General features: G+C 40.9%; 1 protein-coding gene across 1 annotated transcript in view; it reads left to right on the top strand.

The window, feature by feature from the left end:
* The first annotated feature begins 266 nt into the window (after positions 1 to 266).
* asap3 (ArfGAP with SH3 domain, ankyrin repeat and PH domain 3) overlaps positions 267 to 26,455 on the top strand; it is a 55,021-nt gene continuing 28,832 nt past the window's right edge. Inside the window, exons 1-5 of the mRNA XM_055231244.1 lie at positions 267 to 588; positions 13,435 to 13,507; positions 18,752 to 18,897; positions 19,374 to 19,448; positions 22,322 to 22,371. Of these exons, the coding sequence (XP_055087219.1) occupies positions 463 to 588; positions 13,435 to 13,507; positions 18,752 to 18,897; positions 19,374 to 19,448; positions 22,322 to 22,371 (470 nt within the window). The 5' untranslated portion in view covers positions 267 to 462. The remainder of the gene's footprint in view (positions 589 to 13,434; positions 13,508 to 18,751; positions 18,898 to 19,373; positions 19,449 to 22,321; positions 22,372 to 26,455) is intronic.

The following is a 26,455-nucleotide window of genomic DNA, read 5'->3' as shown; positions in this document are numbered from 1 at the left end:
GCAGATGGACCTATGCAGCTCTGTGCCCTTCATCTTCACCGTAAACGTTTCCCACACTCTCCGTCATTGTCCCTCCGCTGTTTTGGTGCTGGATGAAGGGTTTTTGCGTTTCCATGGCGCCTCAAACCCTCTGGAGCCTGTCTGAATAGACCTAGGAGCAGTCTCTTTCTCTCTTCTGTGCCAGGAGCTCAAACATCCCCACGTGATGATGGCCCCGCCTCCTCTGCTCCACGGCAGCGCGCGGCCCAACGCACCTACACGCGCGCGCACTCACCAGGCCAGTCTCCAGAGCTCCCGAACTTTTCCACGACTTCGGACCAACTTTGCATCAAAAAACGACTGTGAACTGTCTCTTTTACGCACTGGACAGAGCAGAGGGTGGAGGCTTTTCAGATGGGACAGACGCGCGGGACTACTGTGGATTTCTCGTGTCTTGAGTGATCACTTTTGGAAGTAAAAACCATGCCGGAGCAGATTAGTATTTCCGACTTCGTGGTGCTGACGAACGAGGATTTAAACTCACCGGGCACATCCAGCTTCCAGGCCAAGATGAGCGACTGTCGGAACACAGTGTGCGCGGTGGAGGAGGTGAGGAGCGTGCGTCTGTGGGGTTCACTTGGGACACAGAAGCGCGCGTCTGTGTCTCTGTGGGGTTCACCTGAGACAGAGACAGGAGCGTGTGGGGTTCACCTGAGACAGAGACAGGAGCGTATGGGGTTCACTTGAGACAGAGACAGGAGCGTGTGAGGTTCACCTGAAACAGGAGCGTGCGTCTTTGGCGCAGGTTAAATCTTCTGAAATACCGTTTGCACAGAAAAGAAAGTAGCATTATATACAGATTGCTTACAGCTGTTGAATATCCTCTGCTGCTGTAGCCCACTGCACTTTTAGTTTCACTTTTATTTGAGCTGTCATAACAGCTGACATTTACCAAGATTTTGAAGAAAATTGGTATTAGAAAAGTTTGTAGCCTTAATCTACAACGCAGGATTACCCCAAACCAGCTACTGATTTAGAGTAGCTGTTTCCCAGTACAGGTACTCTTTCATTTGGTGGTGTTCAGAGTACAGTCACTGTCCTAAATTTAAAGTAGTACAGGACAGTACTTCATCATGTGAATCTATCGTTGCACTGCACAGTATAACTGAGAAAAAAAGACAACACAGTTTCATTTTCTTCTCTAATTCCACTTAAATGAGTGCATAAACACACATAAAGCTGTTAGTATTTTTTTTTTCACTATAATATAGAGCAACTCATGTTTAGAGTATTCAGAATACAGTACTGGCCCATGTAAAATCTTAATGTGGGGGTCTCTGCCCACAGCCCAGTGGCTCTCAAACCTTTCACACCAAATACCACAAAGAAAAGTTTTAAGTTTCCAGGTATTTCCAGATGTAAACTAAGGTTATAACAGGACTATTCCAGGTTTAATTTGGTACTAAACCAGGTCCCACAGTGGACTGCATCATTTCCACTGTAGTTTGCAGGGTTTAAATGCTGGCCTTTGTTTTGGTTGACAGGTGCTGTAACCCCTGGGCCACAGCGCCCTGTTTATGATCACGTAATGCCAGCCCGCTCCAGGCGCTGGTGCTGAAGTCTGAGCTGTTGAACTTAATGTTTTTGTTGATGTGGATAGGCTCAGTACATCACATACATATTAAACTTGATATACACCTGGATTTGCATCTGACATTTCACATTTCCACAGTCAGATCCTCCCTCCTGAACGCTAGTTTAGAATAATATAACACTGTGCAAAGCCAGGGCGTCAACGGATTCCCAAATAAAATGACTAACCCATGATGTAACGTGTAGGTACAATGTGGCACGTGCGTCCCTGATTTCGTTGTGCCCTTGGGCTGAACACTTCACCCACAGAGCCTGTACGCCTGTGTTAAACAGGATTATAAACCACACAGTTGTGTTCCTCCATGTTGTGTGCTTGTGTGCAGTTTATTTGCGTTGTCAGAGTGAAGGCCGATGTGGGGACTGTTTGATCGGTTATGGCTCTGGGGCCGCACACATCTGTCTGTGTGTGTTATCTTTGTTATGTGTGTGTATGTACGTTTGTGTGTGTCACTTTGAAATGTGTTTTTCCAAAAAGCTTGGGGCAGAGGAGGAAACTGAGACAGCAGCACTGTGTCATAAAAGAGCCTTGTGGATAAGCTTACAGAGATCCTACTTTACATAGGGCGAAATTATTGCAGTTTAAAAAAATAAACACATAAAATTTTAATTCTTTTTTTATTATTACATTTTCCTACTGTTTCCAAATTGGGTTGAAAAGTTTCTTCAGATTGAGGGCACTCCCAGAACTATGGGAGTCTCAGTGTTTTTGAAAGAAATATCTTAACTTAGGATCCTCAGATATATACAGTATCATGTCATGTGTGGGCCTGGCTCCACAAACTCCTGTCTTTAGGGTCGATTAATGGCACCACCTTTTGCAGCTATTGTGAATAAATAATTTTGAGTTTAGTTTGAAATGCTGCCAGAGAAGACTGAACTTTGTCTGTCCAGATGAAACAAAACCATTAACCAGGTGCACAAATATGCAGTCAGGCTGTTAAAAGGCAAATTTAAAGTGGAAATGGCCAGCTCTACGCTGAGCTCCTCCCATGTGACCAAGTTCCTCACCCTATCCTGCGGAGGAAACCCTTTTCGGCCACTTGAAGAGGACATTTCCTCATATTATGTAATTTAAATTGACTACAAACTGACCCACAGCCCCTTTTTTACTGCAGACCTTTAAGAGAGCAGTGCATCGTTCGTGGGACATTTTATGTAATGTGATAATTGTGATAATCTCCAACAAAGATAATCGCCGGTAGATCACCTGAATGTGCAGAAAAAAACAACTTATCCACAGGGTAGTCAACGGGGGACAAAGGGGTGTGTTGTCCTGGGCCCCAGGGTCTGAGGGGCCCAGAATTGGACCCTTTTCCTATTCATTTGTCAACAGGGGGGCCATGTGAGGCTTATTGCCCTGGGCTTCCGAATATCAGTTGACGGTCCTGCTCATCCATAATATTCTGTTACAGTTATAATTATTCATATCTATAACAACTTTAATCATTATCGTGATATAATCATTAATCGCAATTATTTTGGCCATGACCATGCCTAGTGTGTATGTGCTAGTCAGCAAATCGACCAAAACAAAATATAGGCCTGTGCTGGAGATGGCAGATACGCTAAAAAGTCCAAATATTGTCCACTCAGTGTATCTGTATATCTCTACAAGAGACGCTGCCGATCCATGTAGCATGTCATTGACCTTTTCTAGAAACATTTCCTATTTATTTTAACAATCAAACATGTTTATTATGGGTAAAACAGCACCCCACCACAATGAGGTTCACCACAACTACACAACAGTATTCCCAGTGTGTTTTGCAGCTTCTGAAAGTTTTGCAGCGTGTGAGAACTTTGTAAGTGTCTTCTGTCGTGTCTTTGTCAGGTGTCAGTGTCTTCTGTCGTGCCACAAACAGATCTGGAGTTGTGTTTTCTTTTATTCACACATGTTTAACACACAACATACACCCTGCATATTTAGGCAGAGTACTTCTCTCAAACTGAAAACACTCTGTTACACCTTGTGATGTCATCATGTGGTAATACAGGAAGTGCTCCACTGTGTTTTTAAACTCCGTACACCTTCACTAGAATCATTTGGATTATTTCAGCCCTGGAATTCCCACTCTCCCCTGGTCAAAAGGTAAAAGGAGCTGTTAACTGTTAGCTGTTGAAAACTACCACTTCATGACATCACAAGGTGGAACAGTGCATTTTGAGCTTTGGAGATGTAAACTAGAATTACTCAAACATGTGTGAATGAAACAAAACACAACTTCAGGTCTGTTTTTGAGTAGGTAAGAGTGTTATAACATGACTTAAAACTCATAAGAGTCACTTTTGTGTAATACAGGAGCTTTAAAGAGCCACTGAAGCCACTCAGACCAGGGCTGTGCAGCAAACTTTTGACCCAGTATCAAACGTGACAGGATTTCCTATAGCAAATGTGCTCTTACACATTCTTGGGATAGCCGGTATGGAATCTGCACATGCCCAGGCACTGACACAGGGTGACGCAGGCGACCGTTTATTCTGAATGCATACATATGGAGATGTGTGGAGGTGTGTGGAAGTATGTGGAGGTATGTGGAGGTATGTGGAGGTATGTGGAGGTATGTGGAGGTATGTGGAGGTATGTGGAGGTATGTGGAGGTATGTGGAGGTATGTGGAGGTGTGTGAAGGTGTGTGAAGGTGTGTGGAGTTGTGTGGAGGCGTGTGGCAGATATAGAGTACATGTGTTTGATAGAAGGGTTAGACTTTAGGAAAGATTAATATGTAAATTGCAAAACTATGACTGCCATGCTGTTCAGAACATGTGTGTAGAGATCTGAACTACAGGGTTAATCATAGAGGTGGGAAATGGTTGGAAATATAGTTACACCACAGTGGAGCCAGGCCCCCCCCCCCCCCCCCCCCCCCCCCGCTCTGGTATGGCTCTGGACTGATTACAGACCAGTGATGGGACAATGACAGAGCAGGACTCCATGTATCTGCAGCTTTAGGCTCCTCACTTGTGGATAAAAGTGATATGTGTGATATGTGTGGATGAGTTTCACTTTCCCATGGCTGGTGTTACAAAGAGATGTCGCCTTTATGATTCAGTGTAAGAGTTTACATTTACAAGTCATTTGATTATGGACTGTGTGTAATAGTTCAGAGCGCTGCTTTTTCACTCTTACCTCTGGGTTTACATCGCAGAAGTGTTGTTTTGTCTAAATGCTGCTATACTCTTTGTGTCAGAATTAACAGTTGAACGCAAGCAAAAACAAATAACACAAAATAAATCCTAAAATATATCAGGATATATACTATTTTGCAATTTCATTTTAAAAACAAACACACATGGCTTTTAAAATTACAAGGTTTATGAACAAAACTTAACCCCAATCATTTAAAAACTTTTTTTTTTTTTCATTTCCAGTGGCATTTGACAACATTCTTTCATCGTCGCATAAACTGCAGACCTTTAGATCAAAAAGCCCTTGACTGAAAATCACACTTGGATTGGATTAATTACACATTAGAATATATTTTATTGGCAGAATAAATATACTTTAATTTCAAGTTATTTGCCAAGTTCTACTTTGCTTAATTTTAAAACTGGTCTATGGCTGGACGTTTGGAAATGAATGGAGCTTAATGTGACACATGATGCTGTTGATACCTTTGCTTACGTGTGCACATAAATGGTGTTAGGGCTTTGCCAAAATATCAATATAATGTGATACTTAATTTGTTGATGTTATTGATACAGTATCCTTATCAGAAGTAACAGTATCGATATATCGCCATTAGCATTTTTTGGAACTGTGCCACTGCCACGTATCTAAAGTATGTTATTGTAGCTGCACAGCCTATTTTTAGTTCATATCATATTTAACATATTTGAACAATAGAAAATAGCTGGTATTACTAACATGAAGTAATATAATCCATAAGCTCAATATTTATGAGGATAGCTGTTAGCTTGGCCTGTCTAACCTGCCTCCTCACTGCTCCTCTAACGTGCACCAGCTTGTGTCCCTGTACCAGTCAGTGCATGGGAACCGACACCCAGAGTGACACATTGACATTTTCAAAATAAATAATGAATAAACATCTGTGTAATCCCTCTGTCGTCCAGGTTTGACCGATAGCAAAGACAAAGTTAAAATCCGTCAACTGACAGTGCAGTATGAGATTCCTGTCTTTTTCAAACCTATAAACACTAAGACAAAAACTGGTTCACCCAAAGGACAAAACCCCGAGCCATAAAGAAAGTAATGTGGTCTACTCCATTCAGTGTAGTGAAGAGTAAAGTGAGTGTTACACTGGAGAAACTAAACAGCCACTCCATAAGAGGACGTATCAAGAGAGCTCCTCAGGACCCCAGTCTGATGTACATCTCCATCTCAAAGACACTAATCACTCCTTTGAAGATAGTGAGGTTCAGATCTGAGCCAGAGAAAAGAAATGGTTTGAGACTGTAGTTAAAGAAGCTATTTTTGTCAGGAAAGAGAATCCTTCCTTAAACAGAAATGGGGACCTGAGACATCATCTCTCCCCCATCTATAACTCCATCCTCAGACCCAAACAAAGAGAACAATAATAGGGTTGAAGGTTGAATAGGGGGGATTCAGCTGAAACTGGAGACAATAGATGTTTACTATTTCAGTGTAGTTACCCCCTCCCTTCAAATAGATATAAGGCAGCGACCAGCACCAATACGACCAGAAATGAAGAAGCGTCTTCACTCCTACTACGATTTGTCCAGTTGGTTTAATTTAAACTTCGTCTTTGCTAATGAATAAATACTAAAACCTATATATTTTAATGAAATACGTTTCTGAAACATAACATATAGCTAACTTATTAAAACAGTTTTTGATTGAATGTGACATGGACCTTAGTTACCAATCAGCTGGTCAGCCTCTGTCTTGCCTTTAAACTCTTAATATTTAAAAATGCCAAAAAATATCTTTGGGAAAATGAATGGGAAAATGTCGGCTTGCTTCTGGAACCTTGGTCAGCTTTGAGTGACTTTGACTGTCGTGCTCTCTACAGTGCACTCCGATCATGCTTTGAGAGGCCTTCAACTGCAGTGGGTGACAGCCAAGCAAATATCAGACATGTGTTTGGTGTACAGCAGTGGTCCCCAACCACCGGGCCGGGGACCGGTACCGGTCCGTTACGCGTTTGCTACCGGGCCACACAAAAACAGTAAATAATTGATCAGCGACCGCATCTTCTCCGACGTAACTTTCTCCCGTACCTCATGACGCACTAATAAGCTCGTCCGTAGTGTTGTGAGATGTATGTCTAGCTCCTATGTGCTTTAGTTCAGTGTGGTGCGTGAGCGTGAGTGAGAGGTGACGTGCGCGTGCATGTGGCGCATAGTGTGGTTCAACCCGCGGAGAAGCGGCGAGTGTGAGTGTGAGTCTACAGATGCACCTGGACAAAGACAGTGTGTGAGTTAGAGCAGAAGTGATGCGTTATTACAGTGCAGTACAGATAATAAAGCAACCAACTCTGGAGCAACAGACTGGGGTCTTTGAGCTCACACCACTCCAAACAACTTTGAGGTTAAGAACAGGGAGTTAAACCCCGGAGGAAGAGCGACCCTTCGGCCCTGGAGAAGATGGATCTCCCCTGTGTCTCCCGACCACGGTCAAGGGACCGAAGCAGGAAAGGTATATAATATATATTTTTTGTTTATACAGTAGATATATAATGAAAATCCTGATAGGAAATCGCCACAGACATATATCTGATGTAGTGGCGAGTTTATTATATCTGTGCTAGATCTGCTCTTGTCGCCGCAATGACGTATCGCGTATAACACATCAGACACGACGCACAAAAGTAGAGCCACAAGCGAGTGAAAATGAGCCAAAACAAAAGTCTTTGGAGAGCTTTTTAACAAAGGGGAAAAGGCCAACTGAGGAACCAGAAGAGAAGACTACGACCTCCAAGAAAAAAGAAAGATCAATTTAACAGACAACACCAAGAATCCTACTTAAAATATGGGTTTGTCTCTACAGGTGAGTCTCAGCGCAGAGTCAGCTTTGTGTAATATGCGGAGAAAAGCAAATGAGGCAATGAAACCTTCAAAACTACTTTGGCTCATGGAGACTAAGCACCTGAGATTAAAAGATAAGATTTAGAGTTTTTTTTTTGAAAGAAACAAACATGAGCAAGAAGGAAAGAAGAAACAAGTGCAGGGCTCCCACTGATGCAGCAGTGAGTTGTATTTTTTATGCACTTAACTTATTTTTGCCACATTTATCTGCCACGCGTAGAAGGCCGGTCCGTGAAAATAAAACCTACATTGTACCGGTCCGTGGTGCAAAAAAGGTTGGGGACCACTGGTGTACAGTATTCCCACATTTATTGCTGGGATTATGTTCCAAAAATAACCTGCAATAGGCGAAATACGCATAGTACTCAGCTTTATTTTTTACAATTACGTATGTTTTAAGGCTGTAAAACCCCTCACTACACACTTGATACACTTTTCTCAGACAGACATGAACATTTTCTCACATTTCTCTCTTGTTTAATTCATTAATAGTGACTCGATCCAACATTTACGCAAATTTGTCTGAACACATTCTGTACTGTACTGGCATCGAGGAGACTGATTGACGGTGGTCTGCAGTCCCTTGGATGGTCGGGACGCAGAGCACAATGCACGTTCATATGCTGTAAAAAAGCTCATAGAATTGCACTGGAAAAATCCGCAAAACAGCAAGACCGCGAAGGGTTAACCATGATATAGCGAGGGACAACTGTATTCTCAGCTGTGTAAGGTCCATCCACCATACACTCTTTTTGTCTGTGTTGTTAAAAGGAAAAGTATTAACTCCTGGAGCTTTGGTGTGTTTTAAATAATTCTAACATATCTCTGTCTTTTTGAAAAAACTAGAGAGATCAAGATATGGGTTTTTTCATTCCCGATGCCAATATTAATCTTAAAATGTGCTAAAAAGTACAAAGATCGTCTTGAAAACTAAAAACAAAACTGGCTAATTTTAAACGTTTTGCACCGTGATGAGTTTATAAGCACTTTTAGAAACCAGAAACTGTGACGTTACAGCTAACAACGAATAGCATCCAACATCCAGATTATCAGACAATAAAATGTTTTCTAATTAATTGCAGACAGCAGACTTATTTTGACCTCAAGAACTGCTTAAAAAAGATATCTGTACTGGGCCAAGACACATTATGGCCAGATACAAGGGAAGAAAGTCAGGTACAGACCCTTTAACTGGCCACTTAATTAGATTGTCTAAAAATCAATTGCTCAAAGTTAATATAATATTCTAATGTGGGATTATATTATATGTTAGCAGCTTTCATTAATAATTATAACTGGTACTGAACATCTCAGCCCCCTATTCACAGCTATTTGGCATTTGAAATGTGTGTAGATTGGCCCTTTTTTCTTATTTCTCCAGAAAGTCCCATATATTGTATGCATGTCAACCTAATGAGAGTCTGCCCAGTCCAAATCCTCATTAAACCACTGTGTGTGCTTTAATGAGGGATCTGACACTTGGGAGTGGACTGTGCAGAGGCGTTCAGACGGCACAAAGAACAACGATGTGCTTATTAAGTCTATTTCTGCTGCAGTGGGTGGGTTCAGCCTGATCACAAACGCACAGTGTTCAGGGATAAAAAGCACATTATGGGTTGAAGTGTCTGTTTCGACCACAGTTGGAGACATGCACACTTGAACAAATGAATGAATACGTTAGAATGAAAGAGAAATCATAATACTAATCTTGTTTTGAGTTTAGATGTTTCAGTTAGTTTATCTGGATTTTTGGACTTGTTTCAAAGTATTTTGTCAGTTAGGCCTGTTGTCGTCCAAAGATGTTCATGGTTGACTAAAGATATTGAATGTGCTCCGATTAATCTACTAAAAAGGGGTGGCACTGGAAAAAAGAATTGAAAACTAAACAGCGATGTTCACAAAGAAATACTTGTAAACATCTGAATAAAGGGCAGATTAAAGTTTCCATTCACTTTCCAAAACTCCACTTAACTCACTCCATACATTTCCTTTCTGTTGCTGTGCATCTGTATCTTGTTGTCCTAATAACATGAGGACCTCAGCCCTGGGCAGTGGTGTAAGAGTGGTGTAATTGCATTAAAAGGTTAACTAAACAAGAATAAAACACCATATGACCAGAATAAAACACCCTGAAACAAAAACAAAAAGTGTGTGTGTGTATGTGTGTGTGTGTATATATATATATATATATATATATATATATATATATATATATATATATATATATATATAGCCACTAATTGTGCAAGTTCTCCCACTTAAAAAGATGAGTGAGACAGAATGAGAAAAAAAATCCAGAAAATCATATTGTATGATTTTTTAAGAATTTATTTGCAAATTATGATGGAAAATGAGTATTTGGTAAATAACAAAAGTTAATCTCAATACTTGTTGGCAATGACAGAGGTCAAACTATTTCTGTAAGTCTCCACAAGGTTTTCACACACTGTTGCTGGTAGTTTGGCCCATTCCTCCTTCAGATCTCCTCTCCTCTAGAGAGACTGGTTAGGCTACACCAGGACTTTGAAATGCTGCTTATGAAACCCCTCCTTCATTAGCTGGCCGGTGTGTTTGGGATCATTTTCATGCTGAAAGACCCAGCCACATTTAATCTTCAATGCCCTTGCTGATGGAAGGAGGTTTTCACTAAAAATCTCATGATACATGGCCCCATTCATTCTTTCCTTTACACGGATCAGTCGTCCTAGTTCCTTTGCAGAAAAGCATGATGTTTCCACCCACATGCTTCGCAGTAGGTATGGTGATTGCATGCAACCTAGCATTCTTTCTCCTCCAAAACACGACAAGGTGAGTTTTTACCAAAAAGTTCTATTTTGGTTTCATCCGACCATATGACATTCTCCCAATCCTCTTCTAGATCATCCAAATGCTCTCTAGCAAACTTCAGATGGGCCTGGACATGTCCTGGCTTAAGCAGGGGGACACGTCTGGCACTGTAGGATTTGAGTCCCTGGCGGCGTAGTGTGTTACTGATGATAGCCTTTGTTACTTCCCAACTCTGCAGATCATTCACTAGGTCCCCCCGTGTGGTTCTGGGATTTTGTTCACCATTTTTGTGATCATTTTGACCCCATGGGGTGAGATATTACGTGGAGCCCCAGATAAAGGGTCAGTGGTCTTGTATTTCTTCCGTTTTCTAATAATTACTCCCACAGTTGATTTGTTCACACCAAGCTGCTTACCTATTGCAGATTCAGTCTTTCCAGCCTGGTGCAGGTCTACAGTTTTGTTTGTGGTTCCTTTGACAGCTCTTTGGTCTTGGCCATAGTGGAGTTTGGAGTCTGACTGTTTGAGGTTGTGGACAGGTGTCTTTTATACTGATAAAGAGTTCAGGTGCCATTAATACAGGTAACAAGTGGATGACAGAGGAGCCTCTTAATGAAGAAATTACAGGTCTGTGAGAGCCAGAAATCTTGCTTGCGGTGACCAAATACATAATTTTACCGAGAACTTTACCAATTAAATAATTAAAAATCAGACATGTGATTTCCTGGATTCTTTCCCCTCATTCTGTCTCTCATAGTTGAAGTGTTGCAATGATGAAAATTACAGGCCTCGCTCATCTTTTTAAGTAAGAGAACTTGCACAATTGGTGGCTGACTAAATACTTTTTTGCCCCACTGTATACTACGTGTGTGTGTATGTGCCTTATATAATGTTAACTATTGTGAAAATTACATTGAATTGAAATCTTGGCTAAAATAAATAAGACTCTCTCCTGTGGGTTTCACAGTGCAGTAGATAGAGCAGAGTCTAGAGCAGCTGAATATGAAAGTAAGAGACAGGTGGAACGCTGGGCGTAAACACAAGACTAGCCACTTTCTCTGAGAGCTGATTCATCGTAACCATAGTGACGGCACGGGAAAACAAAACTGTTCCATCATGCCACCAAATATTTATTTCAATTTATTTGATGACAAAAGTATCATTATGTTTTTGTATAATGAAATGAATGATACAAAAATTACATTGTGCCGACTACATACAGTAACATTATCAGAAGTTAAAGGTACACTGTTTAACTTTTTTGGAGGGTTTTCTCCATGGAATATAACATCTCCATCTTCTCACCTGGAATATTCCACAGCAGAGCATAAGTGTTTTTATAGGAAAAAACAAAATACCCAAGCATACCCTCCTCTCCACAGATGTAATGTGTAAGTTGTCTCCACCTCAATAGAAATGTTTAATGCCATACTCCGGAACATTATTGGCAAAGCAATAACATCTCCACAGAAACAAATATGGCAGACCATATCTGTCTGTCTGTCTGTCTGTCGGTCGGTCGTTTTGTTTGATATTTGCTGAAAAAGTGCAGTGAGCGATACTGTACATGTGCCCGTCTATCTTAAAGTGACAGAAGCTTCTCTCATCCTTCACTTTCACACAACACCATTTTGATATTTCCACGCTGCCACAAACACCCACACTTTCCTCATCAACACTTTCCCAGCCTGTCTAAAGTCACATTGGATTATTTATGATATTGTCATTTTGTCATTCTCCCCTTAAGTCATGACGGCACTGTATCGGCCGATCACCAGAACACAGTTTGAAAGACGGTATATATTTCTACAGAGAGATATTGTGATAAAAGATATTACCGGTACTGACACTACTTTATGCACAATAACAGTTAAGCAGGATAATCCCAGTACAACATTATTAAAAATACAGCCTAGTTAAATGGCAGAAGGAAGCAATAATTAACCAGAGAAGTTACTCATTCAACCCTCTGCAACTCAAATCTTATTTAGTAGTTTGACTTTTAAGTATCTGCCTAAAACCAATGTTAACTGATATCAGTGTGGGGACGAAAAATGGCACTTATGTCCTTCAAACATGGTTAACGTATTACACAAGAGATCCAAATGTTATGCAATGGTTATTTATCCAGTAAGTAACTACTGAACAGCTTTGTATAAATAACTGTTCAAACATTATGAGATGAGAATAGTCTTATAACAGTCAGTTAAATGACTTCATAGAAATCATGGAACAGAAACTCCACCCAGCAAACTCTCCACTGTCAGTGGCAGTTTTTGATATTGGTATCGGTATACAGTAAAAAAAATCCCTCGAGTGATGCGTAAAAGATTGAGCCACTGTCTGTGTAAATGCTCATGTATGTTATGTTATGTATGCTAAAAAAATATTGAATGTATATTATCCAGGTCTCAGAGTAAAAACCAAAGGTGGATAAAGTACCAAAAAACTGCACTCAAGTAAGAATAACATTACTTCAAAAGTAGAAGTACAAAGTAGTGGTTCAACAAATTACTCTAGTAAGAGTACTGTTACTTCAATGAAAAAGTTACTCCAGAAAAGGTAGTAAATGTACCTGAATACTACCCAGCTCTGGTAAAAAAGATGACAAGCCTAGTGTGGCACAGATATGATGATGAGGAGGAGCACAGATATGATGAGGAGGAGCACAGATGATGAGGAGCAACACAGATATGATGAGGAGGAGCACAGATATGATGAGGAGCACAGATATGATGATGAGGAGGAGCACAGATATGATGATGAGGAGGAGCACAGATATGATGATGAGGAGGAGCACAGATATGATGATGAGGAGCACAGATATGATGATGAGGAGGAGGAGCACAGATATGATGATGAGGAGGAGCACAGATATGATGAGGAGGAGCACAGATATGATGAAGAGGAGGAGCACAGATATGATGAGGAGGAGGAGCACAGATATGATGAGGAGGAGGAGCACAGATATGATGAGGAGCACAGCTAAAGTGTCTCTGTGTGCTTGCAGGCTCTGGAGATGGATCACAGCACTCTGCACAAGATGAAGAAGGGCATCCGAGCCATCCACACTTCAGGACTCGGTGAGTGTCTCCTGGAAAGACCATCAGGTCATGTGCTACACGTGGAGAACATTCAGGGTCTAAAGTGTGACCATCAGATCATGTGCTCCAATGCGGAGAACATTTAGGGTCTGAAGAGTGTTTGTCCTGTGGAGGTCACGTCCAGGACTCCAGTTATAATCTACTTTTGGTTTGGTTTATGGTTATGTTTTTCTTAAATGGTCCTTATGCCGTCTCATTTGATTCAAATATCTCCTCTTTGATTTTCCATTTGACAGTGTTGCTTCTCAAACTGTGGTGTGGTCGTCATTGGAGTTATGCAGTCTGGTCAAACTAACAGACTGTAAAAGTAAAATCCTTTTTCCACATCATCAAATAGATTCAGGCAGTACTGTGCAGATGATTTTGTTTTTTTGTTTTGAGCCTGGATTTAAGCATTGTCAAAGTCGAGGCCTGTCTCACATCTTCAGGAAGAATGTTCCAGGTTTTAGTTGCATAAAACTGAAACACTGATTCCACATGTTTAGTCCTGACTCTGGGCACCAGCAGGAGGCCGGTCCCTGAAGTCCTCAGAGTGTGAGATGGGTCATGTGGCACTAACATGTGGGAGATGTTCTTTGGTGCTGGTCCATGGAGAGACTTGTTCACAAGTAGGGATGGGACGATATTAAATTTAAATTAAATTAAATTTAGACTCACGATTAACATGGCCAAAATAACCGCGATTAATGATATTATCGCGATAATTATTAACCTGTTAATGTTCCGATGGCCCGGCCCTACTTTACAAATTTACAGCAATGTACATACACTTCTGCGTCACCCGCACAAACAATCTACACATCAAATGAAAGCTGCGGCGCTTGTCTTTCTGGATATGCAAACCATTTTCACCTGTAATCACCACAGTGCTGACAGGAAAGACGTTTTTACAGAAAAGTCACAAAGTGTGAATCTGGACTTCACTTACCATTGAGCGCTCTGGTTCTGCCAAACATCAACATATTCACACAAAATTGGTCTCATTTGTTCCGTAAAGATCCAGAGAATATAATCCAGTCAAGAAATTATGTCCACAAAATAAGATCCTCCATGTCTAATCTGCTGCAGGAAACTACTTCAAATATGAAAGAAGAAAATGTGTACTCCTCAATGCCATGTTGTCGAAAAGGACCAGTCCTTGTCGCGCCGGAAGTGACGCAAGAGTCCGTCGACGAACACTTAGAACGATGCAATTAAGGCACTTTGGCGAATTGGGAAATGGCCGAAGCCGAGTGGATGCAGAAATCTGTGCATAATGGCACATTTTACGCACTGTTGTTTTGCATTTTAAACATGACGAAACGGACAAAACAAAGGGAGTACGTGATCGAGGACACTGTGGATGTTTGTACAAGTTAAACTAGAGGCATCTCGGACCCCGAGCGGTTCATGGCAAAGAGTAAAGATCTCACAGTGGACTCAGGAGTAAAGGACCTTATTTTTTGATGGATTGGATGCTGTTCTTGATTGGTAAGCGTGGTTTATTCTGCTATTGACTTAATTGTAGGTAAAATATACCATGTATAATCGTTAGCTTTGCTTCTGTGCACATAGTGCGCATTCAGACCATGCGCTCTGGCACATTTGTATTCAGCTGTATGAATTAGACTTAATTTGTCTATTGTTTAAAAGGTGTTTTATTCTGCAGTTTGCATTATTGTAGGTAAAAATCTAAGATTTGCACACATTAGCATCTCATCTGTGTGCACAGGTGAGGCGCCCACTGGTACGTTCCTGTGGAGCGTTACGGATCAGACTTTGTCATTGTTGATATCTGGCAGAATATAGTTCAGACAGAGATAAGCACAGAAGATACAAGTGTCATTGCTATGTCAGAGTGGGCAAACACCAGAACTAACATCTAAACCTTGTATTGGAACTGGAAACATGAGGCAGTGTAATGCCACGAACGATTAATTGCGGACCTTTTTTTATAGCGATTAACGATATTATCGTATATCGTCCCATCACTATTCACAAGCAGAGCTTGATGGTGCTGATGGTACTGATGGTGCACTGTGGCTGTAATGCTCCAGTCCATGTGGCCTGCAGTGTTTATGTGAGTACTTTACTGCACAACAGTGGTTTCCTCAGATGACATCAGCAGTCCTTGTATGTGCTGTATTTATGAGAAGAGGCCCGTGCTGGACCCCCATGTTGGGTCCCCGTGTTTGGTCCCCTTGTTGGGCCCCTGTGTTGGGCCCCTGTGTGTGGGTAGAATAGCTGACTCACTGCCACATGTTTGCATACACATAAATCTCAGTGTGGTTTGGAGCCCTCCTCTCCAAGGTCAGGCTCTTTGGACCAGGACGTCACAAGTACATGCCCCACAAAGCAGCGCTGAACTGTGGGTTTGTGAAACAGCTCCTGCCCTTGTTTTTGCGTCTGTTTTTGCGTCTGCTTCTCATTTGCAGAGCAGTGAGTCAGAGAGTCCCAGAATGAGGCAACTGGATCGACTCACCCGCACCTCTGCTCTGCTCCTGCTCTAAGTAGAATCATATGGGTCAGTTCCTGTAATATCTGACTAAAAACCAGCCCCCCAAACCAGCGCATGCGTGCATACACACACATACGCACACACACACACACATATATGCATGGAAGAGGAAGATGTATTTCCAACAAGATAAAATGTTTTTTGTAGCTATGGAAACTTATAACAGTGTGTAGGGCTGCAATATGAATTGTAATTGAAATGAAACTGCAAAAAGATTAAGAATAAATAAATAAGTACACAAACATGCAGACCACGTAATTGTCCGAACAGCGTCATAAAGTGATATCTCTGCACTTTTGTCTTTCATTGTTCAGTTTATTCACTTCTTATGTGATACTTGAACCTCAGCCCCGCAGGTCTGTTATTTACTAAATAAAAGGCCCATAAGTGGCTTGGGCCATGTGACTAAAGAATATACATAACAAATGTATGCATAAAGCTTTATTTGAACTGCAGAACTGTCTCTACATTGCTCCCTTATCCAATTTGTAGTAAAACAGTCTTACAGACCAGTTTGTAGTAAATTTTAAGTAAGTTCTGCCATTGTTTTTTTCTGAGTTCCAAACAATCGTATCAGCCATCATAAAAAAAACATATTGGTTGATCTCGACTGTAGAATAATCATCATGTACAGCTCTGCGTTTCATGCTGCTTTTAATTTATTGCCGCTCATGTTAAAACTGAATTATCTGACTTTTGAGTGTTTGTGTTGGTGATTTAAAAGTGGTTTCAATACTGTAATTTATCATGATATTTTCTATGGCAGTTTATCGCACTTCAAAATGTGTTATTGTGACAAGACATTTGCATCATCATGTTTCAGCAAAGAAATGATCCTCCAAATACAGATTAATTTTATTATGATTATGATTATCATTGTTATTGTTATTTTATTACCCTCCACATTCCATAATCAGTAAATATGTAGTGATACAAAGATTAATCTACTATCATAACTATAAAACTGAATCTCATGACATTTTGATCGTTGCATTGCTCTCTGGACAATACAGACTTTTTTGCGTCAAAGACAGCGACATTATTACATTAAAATGTCACAATAGAAATAATACAAATCATACAAATAATCATTTGACCACTCGACTAATTGAAAAAATAATTGCTGATTAGTCAGCTACTAAAATAATTGTTTGCTGCAGCTCTATTAATGCCATATTATGTTGCTTTCAGGTTGCCCAGGTTGTTGCAGACGATATATCTCCTCCTCAATGCAGAAGGACTCCTTAACTTTCTATTTTGTTGTTTTATTGTTGTTTGTTGTTTACCCTCTACAGCCCAAATCATCCCAAATCAAAAATCTCTCCCTAGTGCAAAGAAAATATACACATGGTAAATGTTGAGCCACAAAAACCATTGTTCCTGCTCTCATTTATTCAACAATGATGATCATAGATATAAGTTGCGTTAAACACAGAACTGTCGTCCAGTATTTTAGAAAACCATGTCCTTTGTTAGCCCTGCTCTGAGTCACAGCCTCTCGTAAGTCCGTGGTTAAACGCCCACTCGCCCTCCTCCTCTTCACTCTCTTCTGTTTTCATTTTCTCTTCCCACAAACTGCCGTCCTCTCTCCTCCCCTCCTCCCTCTGTGTGTGTTCTGGCTCAGCTCCAAAGAGTCGAGTTGGACACTTCTTAGTTCTTTCCGCAGTCATAGACTAGAGTTAGAGTTTGTGTCCATCGCTGTAGTAGTTGCTGTATACTGGCTGCTGCTTCCTGACCCTCTGGTTTGTGCATCTCACCTGTTCTCCTGTCTGGGTTGCTGGTCTTGTGAAATCCATTTGTTCCTCATGTGTCTTCTGTGTCTCTTTTAACTGTGTCTGACTTTGTTTTTCTGAGGCACTAGTCTGTTGTTTTTGTATTGACACAAGATGGACCATGCTTTTCAGTTTGTTTCAGTTTGTTAGTACAGCTTTCCACTATTTGACTTAGTGGTAACTGGTCATCCTAACGGTTTAATTGCAGGAGTTGGCCAACTTCCTGAGTGAATTTTCCTGAAAAACATGCTCCTGGACGTAGCAAGACACTGTCCTGATTTGGCTCTGCTCCTCTGTCAGACCGGGCTGTTTAGTCTGCTGGACACGTCCAGGTTTACTTCACCATACTGACAGGTTTCTTTTAGAAGCTCTGAGTTTAAACAGCTGCAGCTTTAAAACAATGACACCCATGGGTGCCAGGCGGAGTGCAGGCAACTCACCCTCCTCCATTTTATCACCAGACAGCGTTGAGGGGTCATGACCTTTGGGAGAGTGATCTTTAAACACAGTGGTCAGCTCCTCAGTGCGATAACTCACTCCACATGTGCTCAGCACTGTCACACAGGGCTGAAGGATTTAGGGAAAATGCTTTGGGGTGATGTGCTATAGATTTGTGTTTTAGTTTTTTATCAATATGTGGACAGCACTGCACCTTTCAACACAAAGCACATGTTTGCTATACTTGACTATAGAGTTTTATGCACTATAAAACATCATCCTGTATTTTAATGATAAATTACTGACATCTGGGTCTCAGACAATTTTACTGTTAATTAGCATTACTGTTACCATTTATCATCTAATGCCAAATGACTGTAGTGGATTAGCAGAAGCTCTGAATAAAGCTCCCACAGAGACGCAGTGATCGTGTTATTGTGACAGGCCTCCATTTGATTGTGATTGTGTTCTATTGTGACGTGTCCTGTCCTCATGTAACTGTTTTTGTTGTTCCAGCCCATGTGGAGCACTCGGAGCAGTACACGGATGTGCTGGAGAATCTGGGGAACAGCCATCTGAGCCAGGACAATCATGAGGTGTCCACAGGCTTCCTCAACCTGTCTGTGTTCAGCCGCGAGGTCAGCGCACTGCTCAGGAACCTGGTAAGAAGGAAAGTAGTTAAAGTGCATATGACAGGCTGGACTATTCATTTCTCTAAAACTATTAAGATCATTAGTTATGATTCGACAAATAAAAATACATTATTGTTAAATCAATGTTGTCAATCAATGTAACTGTCAGAAAAATGTCTTTCCATTGCGTCAATTGTCCTTGAATTTTAGGTAGGATTGATGTCGGCTGATGACATAAGTCGAAGGATTTCATTTTTAACTCTCTGCTACTTCCTGTATTTGGAAACTAAATATATACATTTCTCCTGAAATCATCTGAATCCAAAATGGGGGTCCTTAAGGCTTTCACTGTGCTATAGGGCGCCGGACGGCTCGTCATGTTTATGGTCTTCCTCTCCACAAATACGGCTCTGGGAGTGTTAACAAAATATGGGCGTCCCTTTATACCAAAAGTATAGAAACCTAGAAATACATTTCACTTTTGTGTTTGCTGTTAACTGTTCCAGGTGCAGAACCTCAACAACATCATGGCCTTCCCCCTGGAGAATGTGCTGAAGTCAGAGCTCCGTGACAGCAGGCTGGTCAGTTAAAAATGTCCTTTATATATATACCAGTGTATATATATATATATAAGTAGTAAAAGAACAATAACTCTGCTTGTTCCTTGTTGGTTTGTATTGTTTTATTTTATTAGTTTACAGTGTGGTGTCAGGACCAGGGGGGTCAGATATTAATCGATACGAAAACCACTATTGAAACTAATCATTGAAGTATCAAGTATTGATTTTGGATTGGTTGGATTTGGTTGGATTCGTCTAAATTTTTATCAAGACCAGATTGCAATAACAAACTACTATTATTTTGTTTTGAAAACTGCATTCTGTTGTCTAGCAAAAGAAAAATATAAAATCTGTCAACTGGACAAAATGACCAGAACTCAGGGCTCTGATGAGCAGCAAACATCTTCACTCCTACTACGTTCTGTCCAGTTACAGATTTTATATTTTTTATATTTGGATCAGACCTGGACTGAGGCATTACACAGACATATTGTGTTGTCTTTTTTTCTGCCAGATCACATGAGTAATCATAAACAATAACTGTGTGTTTCCTGATAAGAGCACATCTCTGTTTGACTGGTGCATGACTCAGAACACAACACTAGACATATCCACTTACACTACCGGTCTAAAGTGTGGACACACCTTCTTTTTCAGTGCTTTTTCCTTGTTTACTGCTTTCTACATTTACATACAAAATGCATTAAATATGAAAGTAAAATAACAACATATATATATATATATATATATATATATATATATATATATATATATATATATATATATATATATATATATATATATATATATACATATATATATATATATACATATATATATATATATATATATAATATTACACACAGTGAGGCACATAAGTATTTGAACACTGTGATTTTAGAAGTCATGGAGGGGTCTGAAATTTTCATCTTGGGTGCATGTCCACTGTGAGAGACATAATCTTAAAAAAAAAAAATCTGGAAATCACATTGTATGATTTTTTAAATAATTTATTTGTATGTTACTGCTGCAAACAAGTATTTGAACACCTGTCTATCAGCTAGAATTCTGACCCTCAAAGACCTGTTAGTCCATCTTTAAAAAGTCCACCTCCACTCCACTTATCCTAAATTAGAAACACCTATTTGGTCGTTAGCTGCATAAAGACACCTGTCCACCCCATACAATCAGTAAGACTCCAACTACAAACATGGCCAAGACCAAAGAACTGTCAAAATGCACAAGAGACAAAATTGTAGACATCCACAAGGCTGGAAAGGGCTACGGGGCAATTGCCTAGCAGCTTGGTGAAAAAAGATCCCTGTTGGAGCAATTATTAGAAAATGGAAGAAGCTAAACATCACTGTCAATCTCCCTCGGACTGGGGCTCCATGTGAGATCTCACCTCGTGGGGTCTCAATGATCCAAAGAAAGCTGAGGAATCAACCCAGAACTACACAGGAGGAGCTGGTCAATGACCTGAAAAGAGCTGGGACCATAATTTCCAAGATTACTGTTAGTAATACACTAAGACGTCATGGTTTAATCATGCATGGCACGGAAGGTTCCCCTGCTTAAACCAGCACATGTCCATGCCCGTCTTGAGTTTGTCAATGACCATTTGGATGATCCAGAGGAGACATGGGAGAAAATCATGTGGTCAGATGAGACCAAAATAGAACTTTTTGGTCTTAATTCCACTCGCCGTGTTTAGAGGAAGAAAAATGATGAGTACCATCCAAAGAACACCATCCCTACTGTGAAACATGGGGGTAGTAGGATCATGCTTTGGGGTGTTTTTCTGCACATGGGACAGGACGACTGCACTGTATTAAGGAAAGGATGACTGGGGCCATGTATTGCAAGATTTTGGGGAACAACCTCCTTCCCTCAGTTAGAGCACTGAAGATGGGTCGTGGCTGGGTCTTCCAACATGACAATGACACAGCCAGGATAACCAAGAAGTGGCGCTGCAAGAAGCATATCAAGGTTCTGGAGTGGCCTAACCAGTCTCCAGACCTAAACCCAATAGAAAATCTTTGGAGGGAGCTCAAACAGCCCAGAAACCTGACTGATCAAGAGAAGATCTGTGTGCAGGAGTGGGCCAAAACCCCTCCTGCTATGTGTGCAAACCTGGTGAAAAATTACAGGAAACGTTTGACCTGTGTAATTGCAAAAAAAGGCTGCTGTACCAAATATTAACATTGATTTTCTCAGGGTTCAAATACTTATTTGCAGCAGTAACATACAAATAAATAATTTCCAGAAATTTCCAGATTCCAGATGACCCTTTGCTTTATCAATAGTGCAGCAATCCCTCATTCTCTCACTGAGCTTCATGATAAAGTCTCTGAAATGGTTTCCTCTTCACAGCTGAGCCGCGTCAGGAGCTAGAAACACCACAAGTGCAGAGCAGTGATCAAAGCAAAGGCTGACTATTTCTCTAATTCTAAAATCTTATTTTGAGTTCATTTTTCATTTACTACATTCTGTGTGTGTTCAATTTATAGTTTTGCTGCCTTTAGTGAGACTTTACAATTTAAATTAACATGAAAATAACGAAGCGTGAATGAAAAAGTGTGTTCAAAGCTTTGGTCGGATGTAGAATGGAATGACTCTAATATTTGGTCACTGTGAAAACGAGGACTGCTCAAAGAGAAAATAATTTTGAAAAGCTTATAATTTGAGACGTTGTGATTCCAAATGAATTTAAGAGCGTTTTTTACTACACCATTTTATGTAATTGATTGGGGCAGTTATTAAACTGTCCCAATCAATTACACAGTGATTAAACAGCCACACAGTACAGTATTTCAGTGTTTTTATGTGCACACAGATCACAAGGGAGACAGTGAAAGAGACTTTGAAGACTCATAAAAGTATGTCTTTTACAGGAACTGAAGAAACACATGGAGAAGAGCTGGAAGGATTACGACCTCAAGATGTAAGTGGACTTTTTAACTCAATCCATACTTCATGCATACATCCTTTGAGCCCCTCACTCGGTCACTCTCTGAGGCAGGTCAGACAGGTGCTTCTGTGGTACAGCACTTAACACTTTTGTTCACATTTGTGGGGAATAAGATAAATAGGTGAAGATAAACCGATACATTCACCTTTTGTGTTTTCATTTTAAGGACCTATATTGCGCTATTTTCTGATCTATGTAATAATGTTGTTTACACATTAAAAACATGTCAGGAGTTGTGTTTTGTTTCACACATGTTTAACACACAAACCCTGCATATTTAGGTTCAGTTCTTGTCTCAAACAGAAAACGCTCTGTTCCACCTTGTGATGTCAAGTGGCAATACAGGAAATGCTCCACTGTGTTTTTAAACTCCACACACTTTCACTAGAATAATTTGGATGATCCAGCCCTGGATTTGCTAATCTCTACTGAACTAAAGGTAAAAGGAGCTGTTAACTTAAACTACTGCTTAATGACATCACAAGGTGGAATAGAGCATTTTGAGCTTTGGAGATGCAGACAGACTAAGTAACTCTTTAAGGACTGAGCACATTATAGACCATTATAGCTTGCCTAGACTTTTATTCTTTTTTAGCCATTAAAATCATGTTAAAGGAAGTATCAGAATGTACTGCATTTTTTCACACATCTAACTCTATTTTACATAACCATCTGTGTTCTGCCCACAGTAAAGTTACCTTCAGAAAAAGTTCATAATAATTTTGTAATGTTAATAATTTAGTATATTATAATTCATTGGTTAATATTTCATGCTTAAGACAGCCATTTTGTTAAAAATAATTACTATATAAACTAGTTTTGGATCACTTGTGTTTTATTTTGAAGGCCTCAGGAAGTGGTCACAATGCATTATGGGTAACAGCAGCAGAACTCAGCTAGGTAAAAACGTGTTAAAATAAGACTGCTTGTTGATGTCCAGAGCTGCTCATCTTGTGTTTAAAATCTTATCTACATCTACGAAAGCAATGGCTGTAAGTTGAATGTGTATTTAGTGACTTCAATTAGTTTATAAGTTGCCCTGTTGTGGAAATTGGTTCAGCACACGTTATTAACACACATTAGACCTAGCCCATGATCTTGCTAGCTCAGGAGTACTATGTATTAGCATAGCCATGCCTATTTTCGTGCGTATTAACGACCTAATTTGCATATGAAAAGATCGCGAAAAAACTAGTGTGACTCCTTAAAGTAGCAGTTTGTTAAGTTTGCTATTTCTTTGACACATGTACTTTATGTTATGATGTTAATGTACATTTATTTGTTTGTTTTTCCAGTTTCACTCGAGCTTTTCACACCACAATTGTAAAGAATTGTAAGCTGTCTTGAAGACCGTATTAAAGGAGCAAGACGCTCAGTTTCCTGGCTCGTGAAAACCGAGTTTGGCTTGCTGTTGATCTGCGTTCACATACACGGTGTATCCAACACGTAGTGATAACAGTACAGTGAAAAGCCATATCAGCAGTTGATGGAAGATAAAACTCACAGAAACGACACAGAGATGGACAACACTCAAGAAGAAAAGGCCAACTCTCCAAGCAACGCACCATCAAAAGCATCATCCAAGGCTGTCTCCAAAGTCATGTCCTTCAAAAGCTCAAAGTCCAGCCTACTTGCAGCAGCCACTCTGGCACGTGCCTCTGCAGAAGCCGCGAACACCAAAGCCATGTACAGTAAGAAAGAATTAGAGATAAAAAAGCAGCAAGCAAAGCTAGAACTAGAAAAGGTACTACTAGAAGCAGATCTAGAAATGTTAGAAGCAGAAAAGGAGGCAGCAGCCAAAACAGCCGAGGCCAAAGTTTTAGAAGATGCTGCAGCTGAGGAACAATACGAAAGTGAAACCACAAAGAGTGAAGTACCTTTACAAGAAGTCAAACAGAGAACAATAGAGTATGTGCAGCATCAAACCCAGTTGAATTCACAAATGCAATTGCCGCAAGAAAAGGCACCTCCAGTTGAACTCTCACTAAAGACCCCATCATTCACTGCGATGAGACGAGACAATGAGACGCAGCCCTCTCTGTCAGCCTACGAAAAAATGCAGGTAAAAAATGAACCTTTGAATGCACCAAAAGACTACATAAAGCCATACAGCTACCACGCTTCACATTACAGTGACCCACTGCCCATGATAGACTTTGCCAGATCCCTTGCACGCAGAGAGCTAATAACCACAGGTCTCTTTAAGTTCGACGACACCCCTGAGAACTTTAGAGCATGGCAGTCATCATTCTTAAATGCAACTGAGGAGATAGGACTCTCATATAGTGAGGAGTTAGACCTCCTTGTTAAGTGGCTTGGTAAGGAGTCTTCTGAGCATGTTAAGAGAATCAGAGCTGTCTACGCCACTAACCCCAAAGCCGCTGTCAAATTATCATGGGAAAGACTGCAAGAATGCTACGCCACACCAGAAGTAGTTGAAAATGCCCTATTCAAGAAAATAGACAACTTCCCTCGCAACAAAAGTGAGAGAGCACCCGTCAGACAAGCCAACTACAGACCACCCATCACTGTGAACAAAACAGAACTTAACACAAATGCTCATAACAGTGCCAAAGAGGAGGATTTAACACGGCACTGCCCTGTTCACAGAAAACCACATTCTCTAGCCAAATGTAGGGCTTTCCGGATCAAACCAATGCAAGAGAGGCGTAGCATACTCAAAGAACACAAACGATGCTTCCGGTGCTGTTCTCCCAGTCATGCAATAAGGGACTGTAACATAGAACTTAAGTGTGAGGAATGTCAAAGTGACAAACATTGTTCTGCCATGCATCCTGATTCAAGCCAGCAACCCCAGCCATCGACCACACCTGAACTAGAGGCTCAGGCCCAAATCAGCCTGCCACCAGAGGTTACATCACGGTGCACTGAGATCTGCGGTGGAAGTGGTCCTCCGCGTTCCTGCTCAAAGGTATGCCTTGTCAGAATCTTCCCAAAAGGCCACCGAGAACGCTCTGCTAAGATATATGTAATCCTTGATGACCAGAGTAATAGCTCACTAGCTTGCCCCGAATTCTTTGAGTTATTTGGGATAGAGGGTAGTCCTGTGACATACAACATGAGAACGTGCGCTGGTCTTACTGAGATGCTCGGCAGGAAAGCTGTGGGATTTCAAATCGAACCAGAAGATGGAGGTGTGTGTTTGGACCTCCCCCCACTCATCGAATGCAGTGAGATAATGTTTAATAGAGACGAAATACCTACACCTGAAGTTGCTCTTGCCCACGCCCATTTAAAACATCTAGCACCTCTCATTCCTAAGTATGACCCAAGTGCTCAGATTGCAGTCCTGCTGGGCAGAGACATCATACGAGTCCACAAAGCACGGCAACAAGTGAACGGGCCTCACAATGCTCCCTTTGCCCAACGCCTTGATCTAGGTTGGGTAATCGTAGGAGAAGTGTGTCTCAATGCTCATAAACCAACTGTCAATGTTTATAAGACCCACATGCTTCCTAACGGACACCCTTCTCTCCTCACTCCTTGTCACAACAGCATCATCGTTAAAGAGAAACTGAGCTACGGCGGGGAGCATAGGAATGGCCCACCTTGCAGCTCAAAACCCAATACAGCAGAAACTAAACTTGGGGAAAAGGTTTTTGAGCGTACAGAGAAGGATAATAAGAGTGCCATGTCCTTTGAGGATGAGACCTTTCTTAAAATAATGGAGAAAGAGGTCCACCAAGATGAAAATAAGAACTGGGTTGCCCTTTGCCATTCCGGTGCCCTCGCTTGCCCCTCCCAAACAACAGAGACCAAATGCTCTCCAGACTCAATTCGCTAAGACGCAACCTTGCAAGAAACCCTCAGACGAAGCAACAGTTTTCAGAGTTTATGGAAAGGCTGTTCCAGAACAATCATGCAGAGATCGCTCCACCCATCAACAATGGCGCAGAATGCTGGTACCTGCCTATTTTCGGGGTATTTCATCCTCAGAAACCCGACCAGATAAGGGTTGTCTTCGACTCAAGTGCCGAGCAGTTTGGTGTATCCCTCAACTCAGTACTGTTAACAGGTCCAGACCTCAATAACACCC

Source organism: Periophthalmus magnuspinnatus, chromosome 22 (assembly GCF_009829125.3).
Source record: "Periophthalmus magnuspinnatus isolate fPerMag1 chromosome 22, fPerMag1.2.pri, whole genome shotgun sequence".
Classification (NCBI taxonomy): domain Eukaryota; kingdom Metazoa; phylum Chordata; class Actinopteri; order Gobiiformes; family Gobiidae; genus Periophthalmus; species Periophthalmus magnuspinnatus.
This window is presented reverse-complemented; position numbering and strand designations above follow the sequence as displayed.